Source organism: Sphaerodactylus townsendi, linkage group LG11 (assembly GCF_021028975.2).
Source record: "Sphaerodactylus townsendi isolate TG3544 linkage group LG11, MPM_Stown_v2.3, whole genome shotgun sequence".
Classification (NCBI taxonomy): Eukaryota; Metazoa; Chordata; class Lepidosauria; order Squamata; family Sphaerodactylidae; genus Sphaerodactylus; species Sphaerodactylus townsendi.
In genome coordinates this window covers 22,329,571-22,353,870 of record NC_059435.1, presented here as the reverse complement: position 1 = coordinate 22,353,870, position 24,300 = coordinate 22,329,571, and the positions used below count along the sequence as shown (strand labels likewise).

Here is a 24,300-nt window from a genome sequence, read left to right as displayed (position 1 = left end):
AATCTCTCTCTCTCCCCTCCGTGTCTAAGGAAAATGGAGCTGGGGGTGGAGGTGGGGAACTCAGATTTTGCCCCAAGCTCCATTTCCCCTTGATACGCCTCTGCATTCTGGACAACCAAAACAAAATGTTTTGAGGCTGGAAGTAAAACATTTCCTCTATGGAATTCTGCATGTTTCCCCCCTCAAAATGTTTTATTGCCAGCCTCAAAAGTTCTATATGCATCCTCTTCAGCAATTCTTTTGTGGAAACATTTTTACTGCATTTTAACTTACTGAGCGGATCTCTTTAAAACATTTCTCACACCTCTCTTCAGTCCACAGACTTCTACCTTAAAACCATTTTCTGAGCTCACTCAGTCAGCTTGCATGTTTACTTTTGTCATTATAAAAATATTTAAGAAGGTGAATCTCTGAAGTCTCATGTAAACAACCCATGGGGATCTCAGCATGAGACTTTGAAGAATCGTAGCACTGAATCCACTGAGAATTTTTTTAAAAACTCAGAATGATAACAAAATGGTGGCCAGGAACTGTTTCAGGAGGTTGAGTGTGGAGAAATGGGGGGATTCGTGTGGAGAGGGCCTTGGTTTGACATAAGACATGCTCAGATCAAACCTGTCTTCCTAGTGATCTGCATCCATAAGGACATAAGAACTAGCTTGCTGGATCAGACCAGAGTCCATCTAGTCCAGCACTCTGCTACTCACAGTGGCCCATCCAAATTTTTAAAATTTGGAAATGATTATAAAACAATGGTTTATTCTGTTGCAAGGTGACTTTGGAGACATAATTTGTTTCCATGAATGCTTGGGACTCATGCCTGTTAAATCCACTGTCAAAATTTAATTTCAGTTATTCAGTTTTTAAGGCAGGGACCTTTCGTTCCTGTTTGTCAAGCACACAAGTACTTGATCACGCTTGGTAATAGCTAATATTAACTAATAAGGACAGGAGCATCGTATGACTGGTGGGAACATGTTGTGGACTCATGAACTTTCCATTCCTCCCTTCCCCGCCTGTAAAATTTCCTTCCTTCTCCCTTTTCTGATGAATGATCGCTGTGACTTTTTGTGACTTCTAGACCAGCATAATCACAGTTACTGCTAATCAGAGCTTGCTGTCAAACAAGAAATTGAAACTAAGAGCAGAAGCGTGCCACTTCATTGGCATCTCATTCCACTTCTTTAATCCAGTTGTCATCTAAGGTCCAGCCACTTCCCTAACATCTGGATAACTGCATACAGAAGATGCTCCTGTGCCTTTCATAGTAGTAGATAACAAGAATTTTGGCTCCCCTTAGTGAAAAAATCCACATGAAATTATTAATACAACATGACATTTTCTCAGCATTCAAAAATACTACCCCCTTCCAGCAGTAAGGTTGCCAAACTCCAGGTGGGGCTGAGAGATCTCCCAAAATTACATCTGATCTCCAGATTGCAGTAATCAATTTCCCTGGAGAAAAAGACAGCTGTGAATCACCCACCAGCCGCGGTTGCCTCTGCGGGGAGGATAGGGGTGGATCCAGGGCAGCTGCCTCCGCTCAACTGGCCCATGTTGGGCCAGGGCTGACATCGCATGGGAAGGAGGGCTGAAAGAACCTTTAAAGGGGACAACCCTCCTTTGTGCTGGCCATGTACTCCGGCCAGCCGATGAGTTGCCCACCCACCGCTCCCAATTTATTATGGTGAAGCTTGTTTCTTGTCAAAGCCATTGGGCGGTAGCACATGGGTATTGATCTGGTAGTGCCGAAGGCGGCAAGAGGCAACCGCCCTGCTGAACTGACAAACAGGGAACAACTCTGGCCAGGAGCGTCCGCCCAGCAGAGCCCGTAGCTGAGTGAAGCCCAACGTTGGGAATCCGCCCGTGGGAGCTTCGCTAGGAAGCTGATTGGCCCGATCAAGACCCATGCTACGCCTCACGCTTCTGTATTGTTTGGTCAATAAAATGGCTATGGCCAAAATGTTTATCCCAGCAAAATGTGTGATGTGGTTATTGGGAAAGGATCCACCCGGGTGGCTCTCGCCCTCAGGAGGCAATGGCAGGTTTGGAGGGGGTCTCTGTGGCGTTATACCCTTGGGGCTGTTTCCCCCTTTGCCTGACATCCACCCAATAGTCTCTTGGACCTCATGTGACCCTTTGAGGGCCCCCCCATTTTTAAAGATTCTTTCACAGTGAAAACAACGATCGCACCATTTTCCAAAAGCTGTAGGTTTCATTCTCTCATAATTGCACCTGCATATTCTTCCGAAAGATCTGTTCTTTGAGTGACCTAAATGGGGGGGGGGGGGGGGGGGGATCTGTTCCTGCATAATTCAGAGCAGCAATATACCATGGATCCCCAGATGCTATGTTGAAAGGGTTACAAGCACAGCCCCAAGCTGTATATGTTCAGGATGTTGTACCAAGTCTCTTTGGGCAAGGCAGAGATGGGGAGGAAGCAAGCTTTATTCTTTTCAGAGCATTTAGCATCTAAACGTCTTGCAAGCAGTATGTGTGTGGCAAAGAAGATGGTGCGTTGATTTCTTCATATGAACGGCAGAATGCATCTGCCTGCGCCCCACACATCAAAGCTTTCTCCTTTGTACTGTGGAGAGATGGGCTTTATATTACATGTTTCTCCAGAGTGTTTAGAGAAGCGTTCTGTGTGCATGTGGCTGTGGACAACTCATAATTCTTTCATTCATCCAGCATCTCGGAGTGTGGAGTTTATTGCTGGCTGCTTCTACTGCTTTAAATTATGAACTACACAGGAAATTTAGATTAGATTATCTGGGACAAAGATTTTTTTTTTTTAAAGAATATGAGTTGATTGCAGTTCTTTGTGGTGGACCAAGTGGGAGTAAGGAACTGTTTATAGAAGACGTTTGGCCGCCGGGTAGAGATGTATAAGGGGGTTTCTCCCGTCTGCTTCTCATTCTTCCTTAACCTTGTAGTCCCCATCATCAACAATGATTTCTTCCCTTCTGAAATGAAAAAAAAACCCCATAGAATATTGTTTAAACAGATATCTCCTTGAGGAAAAAAATAATCTTTTCTTTTTAATGCACAATGTGCAGCAGTTGAACCGTGATCCTTTACGGGGCCTCTCTGGGCTATTCAAATGTTGATAATATTTCATTCAAAGAGCTGAGTTGGCCAAAACAATATTTCTCTCACAATTTGACCTTCACCCTTTCTCCTTGATTCCCAAGACCTTTATTCTGTGTTGTACCATACAACTCCCAGTCTAGTTCATTATTTTAAAAACATATTTTTCTCAAGATCCGTTCTTATGCTGAGTTAAGTTTTTCCCATCCTTTCTCCCCTGCACCTGCTTTATAAGTTGCTGTTTCAGTTGTCACATTTTAATATTCGCTACATGTGATCTGACATGTACAATCGATTGCCATTTTACCTGACAGGCTACATGCACAGGTAGAATCCATATGTTGCCTCTTTGAGGCCCCTTCCGCACATGCAGAATAATACACTTTCAATCCACTTTCACAGTTGTTTGCAAGTAGATTTTGCTATTTCACACAGTAAAATCCAACTGCAAAAGTGCATTGAAAGTGGGTTGAAAGTGCATTATTCTGTATGTGTGGAAGGGGCCTCAAACATTTTAATTGTTGTATCTGGTGTGTTCTCCTCATATCCATGATACAATGTAAGAACTAGCACTAAGAAGAGTTAATGTTGATGGAAATTTTCCTCTTCATTTTTAATATGTTATGTATATATCATTTATTATCAACAGAAATATTTGGAACTAGTGACATGGAAGTGTTAAAGAAGAACTGTGGATTTTAATATATATACTGACTTTTGGATCCAGAGGTAGCTCACAGGATTGTATAATTTCAAATGACTGGGTACAATTTTAAACTGAATGTAAGTCCCAGGCTCTGTAATGAGGCAATGTGTAAGTCTCAGGCCCTGTCATGAGCTAATTGGAGAGATCTGTGGTTCTTCTTCATATATGAGGGGCCCTGAATTCTAACCGTTGACGTAGTGCCTCTGTTAATGATAGGGCTGCCAGCCTCCTGGCATGGCCTGGAAATCTTCTGGATTACAACTGATCTTGAGGCTACAAAGTTCAGTTCCCCTGGAGGAAATGATTGCTTTGAAGGCTGGAAGTGTGCTGCATAAATGTCTTACAAGTGTTGGCATGTAAACATCTACCTGGAGTAGTATTGCTGAGGCTATGCTTCATTCTGCATGTTCTCAGAGCTTACAGATGTTCTCTGAACTGTCCCTGTTTTCATTTAGGGTGGAAGGACGCAGTGCCTACAAGAAGTGTGTCCTGTTCTTTCGTGTCCCCAGCACCTCAGTCACATTCCGTCAGGACAGTGTTGCCCAAAATGTTTAGGTGAGTGGTTATTCACCCAGGTATATTGCATGCGCTGTCGTTTATATACAGTGGACCTCAGTTTTTGTTGGTAGTCCATCCAAAAAGAATCGCTGAAAACCGAAACCGATGAAAACCGAGGCAAACTTTTCCATAGGAATCAATGTAAATCCAATTAATCCGTTCTAGGCACTCCAAAAAACATACCAAAAACACATTTTTTGGTGAATAAACATAGTGTTTAATGCTGAAAACAGTAACAAACAATAACACTAGGACTAGCTTCAGAGCCAGTGGACCAATGCTGTCCAAAGAGGTCTGTTTCTGACGCCTCTTTAAGATTTGTCTGAAATGGGGCAAGACATGGCCTGCAACAGCTTTGTCTGGGTGATTTTTCTCCACAAACCCCTGCACCTTACTGCAAATCGATGAAAACCGAGGCAAATCGATGAAAACCGAGGCAAATCTTTCACTGAAAAAATCGATGAAAACTGAAACCGATGAAAACCGAAGGCAATGAAAACTGAGGTTCCACTGTATCTGTACGACACAATTCTTTTCACATTCTTCAAGTAAAACTTGTGATAAGTTATATGGTGAATGGTCTTATATTGCTTTATTAACAGCAAACACAAAAAGTATGCTGGTAAAATAAGCAGACGGAGAACTTCCCCTACAGAATGGTAAATTGTAGTTATGGAAAAAGTTGGTTTGGATCTTATGGTCAATTTCTGCTAATAGAAGGATCTGTGCTTGTGGCTGCTTTCTGCATGCCCCAGTTTTTCCTTCATGTTGATTTTGAGGGTCCCCTGTCTCTAGGGAGCTGCATTTTGGAAAGCATTTGGGGGAAGTGGGGAAGTCCTGTTGCACAGATGGAAATAACTTCTGCCAGTGGATATTTACTGCAGGAACTATGCTAATATCTGTTTCAGTCTTGGACATATATGTTTAAGAACATAAGAACATAAGAAAGAGCCTGCTGGATCAGACCAGAGTCCATCTAGTCCAACACTCTGCTACTCGCAGTGGCCCACCAGGTGCCTTTGGGAGCTCACATGCAGGAGGTGAAAGTAATGGCCTTCTGCTGCTGCTGCTCCTGAGCACCTGGTCTCCTAAGGCATTTGCAACCTCAGATCAAGAAGGATCAAGATTGGTAGCCAGAGATCGACTTCTCCTCCATAAATCTGTCCCTTTTAAAAGCTATCCAGGTTAGTGGCCATCACCGCCTCCTGTGGCAGCATATTCCAAACACCAATCAAACGTTGCGTGAAGAAGTGTTTCCTTTTATTAGTCCTAATTCTTCCCCCCAGCATTTTCAATGTATGCTCCCTGGTTCTAGTATTGTGAGAAAGAGTTTAGTTTTGTTTCATTTTAGAAAATAAGCAAACATACTCAGAAACTGGTTTGAACAAACTGTTTTATGTGCACTTGTTTTCCCCAAATAAGAATGAGGCAATATCCTTCTGCCGTTCATTCTTTTGCCATTTTTGATGGAGATGATTCTTGAAAATGAACCTCTGATTTTTGAAAAAAATGGACCGTTTTCCAGAGAACATTAAAATGGACGTAGCTGTTGTCTGTGAGCACTGTGAAACGTCTCAATTTATTTATTTGCAAGCAACATTACATAGAAAATTGAAAAATGACAACACGGAAGCAAATTTGTATATCACTTGTCACCAATTAGAGATGTCTGCATTCTGCTAGCATTATGGCACAACTTCACCCCTGTATAAGAGGTGGTAGGATCTTTTATCCACAGACAAGAATTTCACTAAGGCATCATCATCAAATCTAGGAAGCCTAGACCACAAAGGCAAAATTAGGCAGCTCCTAATTTCTGATAGAATTCATAGTGAAGTAAATATTTTATTTATTTATTTATTTTTCAGATTTTTAGACTGCCCCATCCCCTAGGGGCTCTGGGCTTTGTACAACACGATAACCATTGTATACAGATAAAAACAGTTAAAACCTTTAAAAGCAGCAGTAGATAAAGGACTAAAAAGAATAATTAAATTAGTTTGTAAGATGGCGTCCGACAGTCTAATTTCACCCTCTTTCAGAGAGGGAAGGGCAGCAAATCCCGAGATGGCAAAGGCACAGATGGGGGGGGGGGCGCACCATCAACGGCTGGTACCTCCAAAGGCCCGGCGGAACAGCTCCGTCTTACAGGCCCTGCGGAATTCTGTAAGGTCCCGCAGGGCCTGGACAGCTGGTGGAAGAGCGTTCCACCAGGCTGGGGCCAGGGCTGTAAAGGCCCTGGCCCGCGTGGAGGCCAGCCGTATCATCGAGGGGCCAGGGACCACCAGTAAATTGGCCTCTGCTGAACGAAGAGGCCGTATTGGGACATGTGGGGTGATGCGGTCCCGAAGATACGAAGGTCCCAGGCCGCGTAAGGCAATTATGAGCAATATGAGCAATTATCTCAGTCATATCAGAACTGCAAGGGAGCAGTCGATCCTCTGTAGGCAGGTATAAAAGAACTCTGGGCACCTAGTAGGAAGCACTGTTGCTCAAGCGTCTGGGCTTCTATTTTTTCCTAGTGGGCTAGCTTATGTGGTCTTCACCAGCTCCAATTTGCATGTATGTTGGGAGCTGAGATAACTTGGTCTCTTCTAAGTTACTCACAACCCACCTCCCTAGGAATGGAGAAGTCTTGCCAGCTTAATTTTGAAAATAGCCATACATTGAATTGCTGAAGAACCAAATGTAATTTCTGGACTTAAAACAAAATGTTGGCTTATGAACTATCTAAAGCCGCGAGGCATAAATATATCTGGAAACTGAAGCTTTCATACTCAGAACATGAAGGTATCTCTCCGAAAAGGCCAAATGGTTTTTACATGTAAGAAGCCTGATTGGTGAAGGAATTCTAACAACATTTTTAGATGACCAAAGCCATGTGGCACCCGGAACACGTATCCTGGGATCACTGTCATTTTTACCCAGTCCAACCGTTGTGCTTCATCATCTTCATCATCATCTCTTGTGATATTACAGAGGTTCAGGGGCTTGTCTCTTGTGCAGTACATCTGCTTGGGGTGGCAAAATACCATCTGGCTGGGCCTGTTTCTAGATTTATCTGCATCCTAAATGAGGACTGGAATGATATAACCGCCCTTTGGGACCAAAAAAACTAGATAACTCGTCTATCGTTTCCAGTCTTGCCAGACCAATATAATATGCTTTCATGCAGTACGCAGCGATGCAAAGGATGTGTTGTCCCATTTGGGATTTCTGAACATCTTGAACCGATTTTCATAGGACAGCCTTGGCGTTGGCTGGGCTTTTTCATATCCTGCAAGACTTGGCTGGCATGCCATAAAAGTTGTACTGAATTATCTCCTGGGCTGGTGCACATCATCACTTGGTGATTACTGTTTTCTAACTCAAAACATTACATCAAGGAGATTGCTTTTCAGGAAACACTGAGCTGTTTTAAAGACCATGTGCTTGTAAGGATTCGTTTTACGGTGCAGGTGGGGAATCATTCAGAATGCAGTTCAATATACAGTAGATGAGATTTGTCAGAGGTTCACTGGGGCTGAACCAAAAGGCCCAAACCACTGCTGGACCTTTTTTCTTTGAAATGATTTTGTGCTGGCTCCTATAACTATTACTGCTCTGCCAGCCAAAACTGTACGGCCTCATCCTCTCTGCTTGTACTCTTTCTCTGGGACTCGGGGACATTTATCACACAGGAACGACCCTCCCCTGCCGTCCCATATTTTTTTCCTTGGGATCTTTGGAAGTTCTGCTTAAAACCCCTACTATGACCTATGGATCATCAAAACAGACATCTACTGGAAGTTAAGAAGACCTGATTGTTTGAAACTGCCAAATCTAGAGAAAAATCTGGAGGAGAAAAAAAACCATTCCTAATCTCAAGGAGCAAGATGTCCGGCAAGTCACTGAACAGCACGTCATCTTTGTCCAGCATGTCACCTTCACCCTGCTGCTCTCCTTATGTAAATAAAGCAACTCTGAAGAAAAATTAAAAAGAATTTAAAAAACAAAACCAAATGCCCAAGCCACTGTAGACAAGCACCCCTTTCATCCCAGTTGTGGAGGTACATATAAACAGTGGTTGTGATAAGCCCTCAAAAATCCTCTGCCTATGCAAGGTGGACTCTGTGATTTTTCGTGCAGTGTTGGGAAAAGCTCTAGGAATGTAACTGCTTTGCACAAATAAAGTGTTCCATGCCTTTGAGAAGAAGGAGAGAGCTTCATCTTCCAAGAAGTTCTAAACGTTCTTCTAGAGTTTTCTTTATTGTCTCTTTTAAGAGACATACGGTGCCAAAGAATTTATAAGGGTTGTAATCCTGCTTAGAATTGCAGTGCTTGTCTAAGACAGCAGGTCTGTGTACATAGTATGCACACTCTCTGGCCCCTTCCGCACGGCAGTGGAAGGGGTCGGGTCGGCGTAGATGACGCTGACCCGACCCCTCTGGGACCGTTCGCATGAACGGTCCCAGAACAGCAGAGCTGTGCCATCAGCTTAATAGTACGGCAACAGCTTCCACCTGTCCTCGCGGCTTCCTCCGGCACGTCGCTGAGGCCAGGGGACACGCCCCCCTGCCCTGCACGACCGCTCCGGAGTTGCAGGGCAGAGGGGGCGTGTCCCCAGGCCTCGGCGACGCACCAGAGGGCCGCAGGACAGGTAGGTCGCCTGGACTTGGGGGGAGGGAAGGCGCCATGGAGCCGCTGCCCTTTACACGGCAGCGGCTCCAAGCCGCCATTTTCCAAAAACCTCGCTGGGTAAGCGAGGTTGGAAAACGGCGGCTTCGCGCCGTCCCCAGGCCGCCGTATTCCGCCCATGCGGAAGGGGCCTCTGTTTCTCAGGTCTCCTCCAATCTTTCATGTGCACACTGGCCACCCTTACTAAAACCTTTTGGCATTACCTTTCCCCCCTTAAAGTGCTGCTAACTTCTCTTTCACTTGAGGAAGGAAATACTGAAATTTATATTCACCTTTGTTAATGTGGTTATCACAATGAGCTAAAGAACTGGGTCTGTAATCAGGGATACTCTCGTAAGAGGCATTTGGCCCAGGAGTAATGGAACAAATTTGCCCCATTGATTTAGGTGATGTTAAGGGATGACATATGGAAAACTGTCATGGGACATGTGGTTTCTGCTCCCAGTCTTGAGGAGAACAGTTTCTATTGCAGCATGTGAACCCGCCCCTTCCACATTGTTTCCAGATCCTATACATATATATCCTAGAATGTTGTCGGACAGTAGATCATCTGAAAGGCAAACAGGTGGCGCCTTCCTGGTCTGTTAATCTGAGAGCATATCACGTCTGAGATCTAATAACATCCCCCCAACCCGGAACTATATAATTCAGTTATAGAGGATGGATAGTCTTCAGAGAGCTATCCTTTGCTGAGGTGAAATGTAGTTGAGTATGGTAGTCATGCTGAGGGATTGTCTTTTCATGCATGTAGTTGGTTCCTGGTTCAACTCCTGGTGTCTCCTTGTATAAAGGATCTGAGATAGCAGCAGGACTAGGATCTCTGCTCCCAGCAGAATAGAGGGCCCATTGGAATTAACGATCATATGTTCATATTTTGTTTTAGAATTTCTCTGCTGCACACTGTGCTATTAAACAAAGGTAGAAATAGATTCAAGCAAAACTATGTGTTCCGTAATAAGTTGCAGATGAATCGTTTTGTTGACAACCCTTCTCCCTTTCAACTGTATTCTGTTTCAATTATCATTGTTTCTCTCCAGGACAGAGGAAAGTGTTCGATCTCCCATTTGGAAGTTGTCTCTTTCACAGTGATGTCTATGACAATGGGGCGTCGTTTGCATATGACAATTGCACCAAGTGCACGTGCACGGTGAGTCCTTGGGCCTTGTCCTTTCTATGAGCCAGTGTGCCATAGTGGTTAAGAGCTGTGGATTCTGATTTGGAGAACCAGGTTCAATTCTCCACTCTGCCACATGGAGCCTGCTGGGTAACCTTGGGCCAGTCACAGTGCTCTCAGAACTCTCTCAGCCCATGCAGAGGTAGGCAATCGCAAACCACTTCCCATCATCTCTTACCTTGGGATCTCCATAATGCAGCTGTTACTTGTCAGCACATACACAATGACATCTTTATTATGGTTTGAGTGATCTTCAGTTACATCTGATAGGAAGGAAAGAAGGTTGTGTGACAGGGTTTGGAGTGAGATCTGTTGCTGTTGGGTCAGCTCCCTGGGCACACAGCTCCTGTGACTCTTATTGCATTTCTGCCTCCATTTCTCAGCACTACTGAAAAGTATGACTTCGGCATGTGATCCTCAGATGCAGGCCTGTAAAGCTTAAGGCACACTAAGTGCTAAGTCCACAAGGCGCTTGACCACTCGCAAACCCACCAACTAGGCCATGAGGTGTTTGACCTAGCTTTGTGGAGTTATTTTGTTGGAAATTGCTTATATTGTTTATTTCAATTGGTTGTATTGTTTATTTCAGAAGGCCCCCTTCTCTTGGGTCTAGCTTTAAAAGGGGCTTGGGCAGATTTATGGAAGAGAAGTCGATCTATGGCTACCTATCTTGATCCTCCTTGATCTGAGATTGCAAATGCCTTAGCAGACCAGGTGCTCAGGAGCAACAGCAGCAGAAGGCTTTCACATCCTTCATGTGATCTTCCAAAGGCATCTGGTGGGCCACTGCAAGCAACAGAGTGCTGGACTAGATAGGCTCTTTCTTATGTTCTTATTAACTCTCAGGTGGGCTGCCATTCATAGCAGGTGTGTGTCCAGTGTGGTGGGTCAGAAGGTTTGCAAGCCTGCCTTTGACTACTGCTCAAGAAGGCCACAAAAGGCAGTGGACATATTTGTGCTTAGATTAAGGTACCATATGTACTCGAGTATAAGCCGAGGAGGGCTTTTTCAGCATTAAAAATGTGCTGAAAAAGTCAGCTTATACTCGAGTATATATGGTACATATCTGCTGAAAGGAGGAGTAAACGACATTATAGTTCAGGTACCAGAATTAAGTTTTGCACCCAAGGCTAATTTTGGGTTGCAGTTATTTGAAATGCAAACAAAAACATGATACGGAATTGATTAATACTTGCAATTCTGTAGAAAGTGTTTCTGCAAAGGAAATCTATTTTCAGGGTGTGGCAGCTTACGCTTTAAGGGTGAGTTTTATTTTAAAAGATTTCCAGTCTGCAGACTCTCAGCTGGAAAGACTCTCAAGGTAGCTTTCAAATTGAATTTTAAAACAATATAAAAGCAACCATGCATAAAACGGCCATTGATTGACCTATCTGGGACCCTTCCACCCACCTGTTCATAAAGCTTAAGGAAGTCTGCGGTAGAACAGCATAGAAATCAGGCTGGCCCAGAAAACTGCAACACGCTTTTAAGCACAAACGCTTCAGCACGTTCACCTAAGTGATGCACCCCCCGGAAAGCAAATGTATTCCAAGCCCTCAGCCAAAGACTGTTTCAAACAAAACGGCCTTGCAGACTTTCCAAAAGCTTAAAGGGATTGGGACTGTGCAGACAACATTTGGAACCACTTTCAGAGAGTGGATGCCAGCATTAGGAAAGTCTTTTTTTATTGTAAAGTGTATTGAAATAAACAATACAACCAATTCCTAACAAAATCTCACCCCATGAATGAAATGCACCAGTCAACCTGAGCCACATGGCTGCAAAAAGTTTGACCATTGAGTTAGATATAGTGTGTGTGTGTGTGTGGGGGGGGGGGGACATTTTAACATGGCTCCTAAGCCATAGGAAGAGTGTTCTTTGAATGTGGTACCAGCACAGAGAAGACACTGTTGCTGGTGGCATCTAGCTTTGCTGGTGGCATCTAGCTTTATTTCCAAAGCTAAGGAGCACAGAAGAGCTTAATTGACAGGCAGGTACAAATTAGGTATGCACATAGTTGGTGCTCAGTAAAATGCTACCACACCTTTCAAATACAAGAAGCATGTGCTATATTATCTCCCTGTTTAAATAGAGTAGCTCCGGTTCTGATACTTGAATCTGTTACTGATATCTGAATCTATTGCATGAGCCATCTCCTCAGCTTGAGCATGAACATTTGCCGTACCAATATAATTACCATTCCAACTTTGCATAGAAAGAGGGTTGCCATGCTTGGGTTGGGAAAGTCCTGCAACTTTGCAGGTGGAGTTTGAGGAAAGGAGAGATGTTGGAGAGGTATAATATTATAAAGTCCACTCTGCGAAGCAGCCGTTTTCTCCAGAAGAACTGATTGATCTCTGTAGTCAGAAGACCTCCAGGACCCACCCACCTCCAGGACCCCCCTGATCTCCCAACAAGATCAGAGGTGATAGAAGAGAATTCTTGATTTGGGTGCCCTACCTACAGGGTGTTTGTTGTGAGGGGAGAAGGGCAAGGAGATTTGTAAGCCCCTTTGAGTCTCCTACAGGAGAGAAAGGGGGGATATAAATCCAAACTCTTCTAGAGCCTTAATGATCCCACAAATTCTGCATCCAGTGTTGAAGAGCATCATGCCACTACCCCTAGATGGACCTCATGCAACACAAGCCAATGGTAAAAGCACCAGTCTAGTCACTAGTTCCTCATAATCCTATTGTGCCACATTTCAGTCCATCCATCACAGCGCTACAGTCTTGCATGCTCCAGCTGCTGTGGAGAAAGAGTAGACTGCCACCATCTCATGAGCTGTGGGAAAGCAACAGGACAAGAAGCGTCTCTTGCCAGGAGAAGATTTGGCCAGCTGAGGACCACAGAGGGAGCTTTCCAAGTGCACAGGGGTGGGGGCGCAAGAGAAAAAGCCCACAGTGGAGGCACCAAGTCAAGTGTGAGCCAAGGAACTGATCATTGGGTAGACCTTGGTAGGAAACGAATGACAACACATAATGCGTGCAGGATAACAGGAAATTACACCTCACAATATTATTTTGTTCCTAACAGCTGTGAGAGATCCAGTACATTTTTACTGCCTAACCAGTGCAGCTATGGCATAAATTAACAGCCCCTGAGAGTATCCATTAGTCGACGCTTGGAAAAGAGGAGGAAGCCGTGCTGTCATTGTTTGTTGGCGGATTCTATTTTGTCTTCCTTCCTTGCAGGATTCCACTGTGGTGTGTAAGAAGAAATGCTCACCCCCCGGAGAGTGCCTTAAAGCCAGAGATCAGTGCTGCAAGGAGTGTGTTGTGTTCGCCTCCCCCGAGGAAAGAAACGTGTGCAAGTTTGGTAACAAGATCTTCCGGGTAAATGCCCTTAAAAGCGCCTCTCGGGTAAAACTGGCAACACTGGAATAATCATCAGGTCGCTGTAAAATCGGAGCTGTGATTTTGCACAGACCGAAAAATTAGCTAATTCTGCAGACCTGTACAGATTGGGTAATTTTGCAGTCCTCGCTCCCCCGGGAGATAGCTGAGCTGCTGATCCGTGTTATAGAATGCATTGTATTTATGCGATTCACTTTTGCTTGCAAATTCTAACAGCCGTGGAAAAGATATTTCTCTCTAGCCCGTAGGCATTACTGCAGCCAAAAGGGAACTTCCCCCCTCCCCCTTCCAGCTTCCCCTGATTGAGCCAATAGCGGCTTAATTTGCTTTTCTGGATGTAGTTCAGCCCACAAGTACAGACAATACTTCATGGATCTGGAAGCCATCCATGCGGCTATATTCTGCTCCTGCCCTTCTCCCACTCAAGGTCACTGGGGATTCCCTGCAAAACACTTCCCGTACTGTTGGGCCCTTGTTTGTTATTTCAAGTGGCGCAGGGCTTATTCTCCCCGCACACACTTTCTCCTGGAACAGGTATCTGTCACTGTTCGGACCATCTGCATGTCAAGAGGCCGAAGTGAAATCCCTGGTGCATGCAGAATTTGCTCGGCCAATGCTTCTTTTCATTTATTTGTGGGGTTTTTTTATTGCACAAGGATGCAATTTATGGAGCTCTTGGATATCCTGTTTACAAGCCATTGGAAGAAATGCTTTTAGTCCAGTCAGCACTCACTCGCAGGGAACCTGTTAAGCACCCAGCTGATTGCCTCTTTTTCCGGATGAGATAAAACGTATTGTCTTCAGCATTAGTTAGATTCTGCAAGGTTGGTTAAGACTCACTTTGGGCAAATTGGGAGGTGTGGGCACCTCTCAGTTTCCAAAGAGTTTTGCCTACGTTACAGTGGCAGTGAGAACTAGTCACACAGTTCTTTGGATCTGTTCTGTTATAGGGTCATTCTGAATTTCCCAGGGAGCATGTTTGGCAGCTGAAAGTACTGTGTTCAACACTGAAAGTCTTGTGTTCCAATTGTGAGCCTAGCAGATTTGTTCACCTCAGGCCCCACAATGGGAACAGTGGCCAGATTGTTTAGAAGCTGGTTCCCAGCTGATTGGGGGATGAGAGTGGACTGGGATTGGGCTTCCTGTCTCCCTCTTTAGAAACCATGCTAGTTGACAGCAATGTGAAGGTGGAGGGGTCATATCTCCTAGTCCTTGAAACTTTGCTGTCTGCCTGACTTGCTGGAACACAGAAATGCTTTGGGGGTAGTGATCAGAAGCCAACTCCTAGTTGAAGACTGATTCCGAACTTTTCTGAGTTGCTGCCTTCCCAAAACAAAGAAGTTCTGGGTTGGCGGTGAATTAAAAACTCACCCTCAGCTAATCTAGGAGTGAGCCTCCACCCCCTCCACTAAAATTACTGTGTTTTCGGAAGGCTGAAACATAGTGAAGTTAGATATCTAAAGCCCTGGATCCCTAACTTTGCAGCCTCAGTGTCTTTTCTATATTTGGTAGGGTGGGGGTGGGGAGAGCTCAGAAGCAGACTTTTTACCCTGATTATATGAAAGTCAGTTTCTTATTCCCACCTGCCCACCCAATCACTTTGCTGTGTCTTAACAGCAGGCTGGTTGGTAGGAAAGTTTCTCAAGGTGGGATATCAGAAACTGACTCAACTAATCCTTGCAATCAGCTGTGAATTGGCTTCCGACCAAGTTGCAGCAACTCTGGGACCCACAATCAGAGTCTGACTCCCAACTGACATGGGATTAGCTGTGAGTTGGCGTCAGATACCTTGCATCAACCAGCCAGTTGGTGTCAAATAGATTGAGCCAATTGTGAATGCCCAAAGAGCCTTTCGTTTCATAGCTTTCTAATTGGGAGAGGTGAATAGGTTCTGATTCTAGCTGGAAAGTATTTTAGCAACCCATATCTATTATTCCATGGAATAAAACAATAGTGTGTTTTATGATCTGTGTTTGATTGTAATGGCCTTTGGCTATATGCAATGAATGCTATTTGTGTTTAAAAATTGTTTAGTTGCCTGCCCAGGGCTGAATTCCACCTCTTATGGCATTCAGTTATGGTCGACTCACTGGTAGTTTACAATGAAACAGGCAACAGTGGTGCAGTGGAGTAACACAGTGTGGAGTGAAATGCAACTGCAAATGAACTCCATAAGGACACATGGAAATGTGCATCACCCCCCTTCTCACCTGTGAAGTAAACCAGACATATACCCCACCACACAGTCACTCTACACTGTGCCACAGAAAGAATCCCATCTGACCATGACTTGCCTCTGAAGATGTCAGCCATAAATGCATGTGAAACCTTAGCAGCAAAAACTACCAGACCACAGCCACATAACCTGGAAAACTGCAACACCCAGGCCCCTTTTGCACACACAAAATAATGCATTTTCAAACCACTTTCACAACTGTTTGCAAGTGGATTTTGCTATTCTGCACAGCTTCAAAGAGCACTGAAAGTAGTTTGAAAGTGCATTATTCTGCATGTGCGGAAGGACCCCCAGTTATTTTGGCCATGAAATAATTCTTTGACAATACAGTGGTGCAATAAGTTGCTATTTTTTCTAAGTACCCCAACTATACTGTTAGCTTGTAGGTCTATTGACACAACAGGCTCAGAGAGCAGCCCCCTGGAGCCTTTTCAGGTTGGGAAAACCTTAGTAAACCCCAGTCCATCTGGTAGTGGGCAGATGAAAGTGTTGTTTAGAGGGGGGAAGAAAATGCCACTGGTTTAAGGGAGAGAAGAAGGTGGCTGGTTGTAAGAGAGAAAGAGGGTGCAATGATGGGAGTTTGGCAGGGGAAGAAGAACTGGCGTAATGCCCATTGGGCAAGGTGGGCAGCTGCCCAGGGCATCACCTTGTGGGGGGGGCATCAAAATGCTGGGTTCGTTTTTGGGTATTTTAGTGGTTTTCCATTTTTGGCCTGCAGGGGGCTCAGATTTTAGGCTAGCAGCACCGAAATTTCAGCGTATCATCAGGAGACTGTCCTTATGCTACCCCCCAAGTTTGGTGAGGTTTGGTTCAGGGAGTCCAAAGTTATGGACTCCCAAAGGGGGTGCCCCTATCCCCTATTGTTTCCAATGGGAGCTAATAGGAGATGGGGGCTACAGTTTTGAGGGTCCATAACTTTGGCCCCCCTGAACCAAACTGCACCAAACTTGGGGGTATCATTAGGGCAGTCTCCTGATGAGACCGTGAAAGTTTTGAGACTGTGCCTTCAGAAATGTGCCCCCCACAGCCTGCAACCCCCATTGACAGCAATGCAGAAAACTCAATGCAGAACAAAGATTCTTGGGCAAATTTCTAGGGCCCTTTCCCCACTTACCTTAAGCCCCGCGCTACTCGAGGAGAGTAGCGCAGGGTCCCTCGGCACTCCCCACTGAGAGGGGTGGCGACAGCGCAGCCGCCCCGACGCTGCTGCTGTCGCGCCCCTCAGTGCAAGGCATTCCTGGCGCTCTTTCAAAGGGCGCCTTTTGATGACCCCGCGCAGAGCGCCGGGTCGTGGGGACGTCCGGGCGTGCGCCAGGGATGCCGCGCGCTGGGAATTGCGCACAGCAACCCTTGGAAAAGTGGGGAAAGGGCCACTGATGTTCCTTCAGGGGGTGCATTTTTGGATGTATCGGCACCAAAATTTCAGGGTATCATCTGGAGATGATGGCACCCCCCAAGTTTGGTGCAGTTTGGTTCAGGGGGCCAAAGTTATGGCTCTGAATCTCAGCATAGAATGAGCAGAAAAATAATATATGTTGTACTGTTTCAATAGTTCCTGAATCACAAGGGCAGACTTGTTCTGCATATGATCTCTCTCTGGAATCTTCTAGAGAACAGGGCAGATACTCTAGAAAGTGTATGTCATTGAAGGAATCTCTCCTGTGAGGAAGAAAGGGCTTGAAATCTAGAGCACAAAAGCATGCAGTTAATTGAATAAATATAGTGGCTGAACCAAATAAACATGTCTCGCCAGCTATTCATGAGGAACTCTATTGAATCTTTTACCAGCAGAAAGCACGCTTGGAGGTTGTTCAGTGTGCTGTAATGAGCAACAGCACAAAAGGCTACACAAAACCAAAAAGAAAACCAGAGGGAAGATAAGACAGTTCTTACACATTGGGAGCAAATATATCATTTGGCAAATAGGTTTCAAAAAATTACATCCACCTCGTCTCGACTGCACTTCAGATCATATGGTTCCATAATCCCTGCTGTTTTGTTCTGCCGCATTACTATCTACCCCCACCTCCATTGCATTCCAATCAATCAAAAGCTTCCATATGTCGAATATAAAAGGAGTAGCTCGGGACCATCCGTGGGTGAAATGGAATGCTTTAGGAACCACATTTGGCACATGTGATCAATCTATACGGAAGAGACCCAGGGCGTTTCTGCAGCAACATTTTGGAGCCGTAGAACCATTGAAAAGGAGGGGTAGCAGGAGGTAGAGTAAGATATTTTTCTGTACCTGTTAGAATTGGCGTGAATTTTTTTGTTCTATAAACATTTTCAGATGTTGAACAGATTGGATGTCTGCCTTAGCACTGTAAATAATCTGAATTTGGATTCAGTATTAAGTACGTTCCTGGGTTAAAGGAGAATGATGCCACATCTGGAAATCAATCTGCTGCATCCTAAGATCTGAATCAGATACTTTCACGTGCAGTAACTTAAACATGCCAATCACGTGGCCTTGGTGTATCACATTTTTCTAATTATGTTATCCCAGATGAGACGATCACAACGCTGGGCAATTGCAAATTGAATGTTCTTTTTCCAGAAGAAAATGCTGCTAATCAGGTGTTGGTAGAATATTCTAAATATGTCTTGAAACTGGAATATGACTTGCTTAACAGGAAGGACCAGAGCAAAAAGGTTATTCCTGATCAGATCCCATCCTTAATCCAACTAGGTGGAGAGGGACACCTCGTTATCTGCTCAGACTAAACAATGACTTTGCTGGAAGGTAGCCATCAAATATTGGCTTAAAATTCATAGCCATCCTTTGGGCCTGGTCCCCCAACTTTTGACTGCGACACCTTACCCATTTTGGTCTGGCAGAACGATCTCTCAATTCAGACAGATTGGGCTTGATCCTGTGCATCTTCTTGAACTGAATATCAGTCAGGCAATGGCACTTATTTGTCAATGTCTTTACGATATTCACATACAATTAAATGATGCCGTGCTACCTCTTTTCTATAAACCTTTGAAATCATGGGTGGGCTGCGTGGCAGTGCCCTATATTTCTAACATCTTGTCCTTGAAATGCCATCAGGCATTCTCTAGGGCCTGCTTTGATGCCTTCTACCAGGCATAGTTCAAGGTATTATATATGAACTGAGAACCTGTCTAGAGTTGTTTCCCTACTTACCTGCTGCTGCGCGCTACTCTCCCCAAGTAGCGCGGGGTCCCCCGGCACTCCTCACTACAGGGGCGGTGACAACGCAGGCGCCCGGACGCTGCCGCTGTCGCGCCCCCTCAGGACATGTCATTCCTGGCGCTCCTTGAAACGGCGCCTTTTGATGACCCCCCCGCAGCGCTCAGGGTCGTGGGGAAGCCCGGGAGCACGCCAGAAATGACGCGCACTGGGAGTAGCGCGCAGCTACCTTTGGTTGAGGTAAGTGGGGAAACGACCTAGGGGAATAGAGTCTTTAACTTTTTCCAGTGTTAGCACCTGTTGCTGGTATAGAGGGGATAGATATGGATATCCTGAAACTGAAAATTTTGTTACAGGATAGAAACCCTAAGATATCGTATCAGGTAGCGAAATTTTGCTGTCTAGTATATAAAAAGTGTAACTCCTTGATAAGCAGTAAGCAGTGATGTTCAGTGACTGATTAGCTGTGTTAAACTTTGACATTTCTTCCTAAACAAACTGTTACCAATGGAATTTTTGTATATAGTTTTTATGAAGTGATATTAATGTAGTTCACTTTGCATATATTATATTTATTTACTGGCCTTTGGCTATTTTAATAAATACTACTACTAACTCCGACAGGGAAAGTGTGACTGCCTCCTGTCCCCCTTGTATAATGGGATGATGTATTTCTGGGATGACTTCCTTCCTTCTGCCACACCAGGTGATGGCTGTATCATGTTCTTTCTGCTGCAGGATGGAGAGATGTGGTCCTCAGTTAACTGCACCATCTGTGCTTGTAACAAAGGCAATACAGAGTGTCGCAAGAAGCAGTGCATTCCAGTCAGTAGCTGTCCTCATGTAAGTGTAACATTGAGCATGCTTTCTCTCTGTTGTTTATTCACTGGCACATCTTTTCAGCTGAATCCCTGACGGGGGATAAAAGCACCATGTAAAATCCAGGTTTGGTGACAGCTTAGAACAGTGCTTCCCATCCTAACATATACGTATCCACAGGGGCATGTGCCACAGCATTTGCAGGGGGTGGGGTAGGCAAAAATTATGTAATGGGTTTACTAAAATGGGGATACAATGTTAGGGAAATGGGGTTGCCATTTCTTTCTTTCTTTCTTTCTTTCTTTCTTTCTTTCTTTCTTTCTTTCTTTCTTTCTTTCTTTCTTTCTTTCTTTCTTTCTTTCTTTCTTTCTTTCTTTCTTTCTTTCTTTCTTTCTTTCTTTCTTTCTTTCTTTCTTTCTTTCTTTCTTTCTTTCTTTCTTTCTTTCTTTCTTTCTTTCTTTCTTTCTTTCTTTCAGAAGACAGTTGAAAGTCAGTTAGAAATGCAATTAACCCATTCCTCCACCCCCAGCATACATAAAGCAGCAATAGCAAAATCCCCATAATAACAGGCCTCCTGACACAGTGCATGCCAGAGCAATGCCAGTTCACCTGTTCCTATCCCAACAATTCCTCCTGGTAGTTTGCCAGCTGTGGCTGGCAACTGGGATTGCTAAACTCAGGTTGATAAATTTCTGGATATTTGGGGTGGCGCCTGAGGAGGATGGGGTTTGGGGAGGGGAGAGACCTCAGCAGTTGGAAAATGAGACTAATTTCTATAAGAAATCTACTTCCATTTGTTTATATGGACATAAGTGAAAATTCCCCAGTTCTTATTGTGTGAGACCACTGGGAGGCATTGTGCCCCCCAGGCCTCTTTGGTTTGCTGAGATACCAGACTTTGTAATGAAAGCTGGCATCACTGATTGTGCCCTGCAGGCCAACTGAGTAGAACCTGAGAAGAAGAAGAGTTTGGATTTATACCCCCCTTTCTCTCCTGTAAGGAGACTCAAGGTGGCTTACAAGCTCCTTTCCCTTCCTCTCCCCACAACAGACACCTTGTGGATAGGTGGGGCTGAGAGAGCTCTGAATGAACTATGACTAGCCCAAGGTCACCCAGCAGGAATGTAGGAGTGCAGAGACACATCTGGTTCACCAGATAAGCCTTTGCCACTCAGGTGGAGCAGTGTGGAATCAAACTGGGTTCTCCAGATTAGAATCCACCTGCTCTTAACCACTACACCACACTGGCTCTAAGAGATCAGGCATTTGCCTCACTATAAGAGCAAGGCAGCTTGAGATAGAAGTTTCTATGTAGCATTAACCCCATTAACAGTGTCGAGAATCTTGTAATTTAAACAGATCTACATAAGTCAGCAACTCTGTTAGTATGCCTATATGGTACAGTAAGGGTGGCAGACTCCACAACACCTAATACAATTTTTAATTAGTCCAAGGTGTTATGCCCAGTGGAGTCTAAGCTTTTGGGCCCGTGATCCTATTCAGCATAGGCTTGATTCTCCTGGGTTGCCTACCTCTCATATTTGTACTCATTACAGTACTGGTGGGAAGGAGCAGATCATTCAGATCTGTGATGCTTCATCTCAAGGGTTTTACCTCTGAGGTGTTTTGACATCATGTTATGTGGTTTGCTTGGATAATTTCATGTAGCTGGTAGAGAGGCCAGATTCACGTGACGAGATGCCGTAGATTTGCAGATGCCTCTAGGCCTTGTTTAGGGGGACCTGCTGAGATTTGGAGACCTCTTGGAAAGCTGATAAGAACATAAGAACATAAGAACAAGCCAGCTGGATCAGACCAGAGTCCATCTAGTCCAGCCCTCAGCTACTCGCAGTGGCCCACCAGGTGCCTTTGGGAGCTCACATGCAGGATGTGAAAGCAATGGCCTTCTGCGGCTGCTGCTGCTCCTGAGCACCTGGTCTGCTGAGGCATTTGCAATCTCAGATCAAAGAGGATCAAGATTGGTAGCCATAAATCAACTTCTCCTCTATAAATCTGATCTGTTTCAGTCTTTCTTCCAACCCTTTCTGAATATCCAAATGATTTAGCCAAACATCCAAAATAGGGCTCGGGAAAAAAGGCCACTGGAATCCAATTTGTGGCCATCTAGATTTCAGTGACAATTTTAGACCGTAGTTCTTTAGTCTAACCATCTTTTTGAAAGTTTTGTTCTGGTGAAATACGTTTTCTACCTCTAAACGTGAGGTGAGATTCAAATGTATTCTGGGCATTCTGTCCCATGGCTAACAAAGACAGTATTAATTTTTTTCATTCACATCTGTTATTGTTACAAACAAATGAAAAAGAAAAGTTGCTCGCCTTACTGCCGTGCCAAACAAAGCACAAAACAAGAGCAGCTGTTCCTGCTGCACAATTGAACACCACCACTTCCAATGGCCAAAGGAAGAAAAATCCTAATTAGCTTTGTCTTTATCAAACAGAGGGCGGGGAAAAGAGAGGACAGCCCGTGGATATAAAACGAGCACTCGCATAAAAAGAAAGCAAGGTAGAGCTCCTGCAAAATGTGTAGATGCTCAAATGCCTGCTCATAAATATTCATGGACAAAAACGGACTTGCTTCTTGCAGCCCGCTCCTAAGGGAGCTCTCAGTGCTAACAAACTCTAGCAGCACATGTTAATAATAATGGACTTCCTTAATCCACAAGACAAAAACAGGATCCGGTGCCAGCATGGCAGCTCAAGTAACCAGGCTTAGCAGGTTAGCTTACAGAGCCTAATTTTGCTTGAATTCCTGCCACTTCCAGCACAGTTTATGACTGCAGTTCCTTTTATGAAAACATGGAAGAAAGACTATCCGGGGCAGGCAGTCCTCTGTATATTTCTCGCCTGTGCTAGAGAACTTTGCCCAATTAAGACTTTCCCTGTGGATGTAGTATTTTTGTGGGATGGAGGTGATGGTGGGGATCCTGCGGGCTCTCATCGCAAGATGAAAAGGACAACAGGTGCTGGGAGCAACTTTTTGGGTTTTGGTGGAAGCTCAGAGCAAATGATGGTCTCATTTGAGCACTAGATTGCAAGTGGCTGTCAAAAAAATATGTCTTCCCAGTTTGTGTTCTGGGCAGAACTAGGCAGGAGCGCTCGTTTGCCAAGAACCAGCCCCCAGGAACGTGCAAAGCTCTGCTCTGCAATTGGCACATTATTTATTTATTCCTCAATAAATAAGTAAAATGTTAATATACAAGTCTGTGTAGCAAGCCTTTCGGCAATTAACCAATAATCACAACTCCCCAGCTTGGAACAACAGGGATAAATGGAGATGGCCTCTCTCTAGGCAAGCGGGTCATCTATTCTACATATTATTAAAGTCCACAGAGGCATATGGGTGGGGCCGTTCTGCCCACCGGAAAGGTCACTGCAGATAATGGAACAGAGGCTGTGGTTTTGCTTGCAAAAAGTCCCAGGTGAAATCTCTGGCATCTCTCCTGAACGGGTATCAAATACAGGGAAAGACCCTTCTCTCCTAAGCCTTGAAGATCTGCTGCCAGTTTAGGGGACACCTAGAGATTTTGGGGTAACTGAGGAGGGCAGGATTTGGGGAGGAAAGGGACTTGGGGCATAATGCCATCAGTTCGCCTTCCAAAGTGGCCATTTTCTCCAAGGGAACTAATCTTTGTTGCCTGGGGATGTTGTCATCTCAGGAGACATTCAGCTACCATGTGGAGGTTGAGCAAACAAAGTACTCTGCACCCTAGGCTAACTCTCTTGTAAAAACTCAAGATTGTTTCTTAAATAACATGATATATTAACAGCAATTCCAACAAAATGTAAATGTTATACAGCAGTTCAGATTCTCAGAGAATCTTTATTGTTGTATACCATTTATGTATTGTTGGAATTGCTGTTAACGTGTGATATTTTAAAAACATTTTGTGTTTTTACAAGGGAGTTAGCCTAGGGTGCAGAAAGGTTTGTTTGCTTAACTTAGGGTTCACCCACTCCAAATTAGAAGAAGAAGATCATCCCCGCTCCATAGAGGAAGACTCAAGGGTCTACCAAACGATAAGAGGCTTTGCCCCTGCAGTCCAGGGCAGTTGGATCTCCGATTGGCGCTATTTCTCCTCCTCCACTGCTCCACTTTCCTAACACAGGAAGCCAAGATCCAGCTTATTACAAATCATTGGACTTCCTATGGAGAAACCCTTACAGGAGCTTTGATAAAAAGAAAATATGCTCTTAAACTGTAATGACCTTTGACTGTTGTTGTCTACGCCAGTGGCAAAGTTTCATGGCTGAGGTTTGCGAACTGAACTTATGATCCAGTGTGAAGTTTTATCTAGTAATTTTAATTGTATTTATATTGTATGTTTCATGGTAAGTGCCAATAAAGGCTTATTGAAATTAAAAGAAGAAGAAGAAGAAGAAGAGTTGGATTTAGGAGACTCAAAGGGGCTTACAGTCTCCCCCCCCCCCCCAACAAATACCCTGTGAGGTGGGTGGCGCTGAGAGAACTCCAAAGAACTGTGACTAGCCCAAGGTCACCCAGCT

General features: G+C 44.5%; 1 protein-coding gene across 1 annotated transcript in view; it reads left to right on the top strand.

Moving 5' to 3' along the window:
- The window catches only part of BMPER (BMP binding endothelial regulator), a 230,641-nt gene that overhangs the window by 106,230 nt on the left and 100,111 nt on the right, over positions 1-24,300 (top strand). The window contains exons 7-10 of the mRNA XM_048511883.1: positions 4,252-4,351; positions 10,069-10,178; positions 13,400-13,540; positions 19,696-19,800. Coding sequence (XP_048367840.1) covers positions 4,252-4,351; positions 10,069-10,178; positions 13,400-13,540; positions 19,696-19,800 — 456 coding nt within the window. The remainder of the gene's footprint in view (positions 1-4,251; positions 4,352-10,068; positions 10,179-13,399; positions 13,541-19,695; positions 19,801-24,300) is intronic.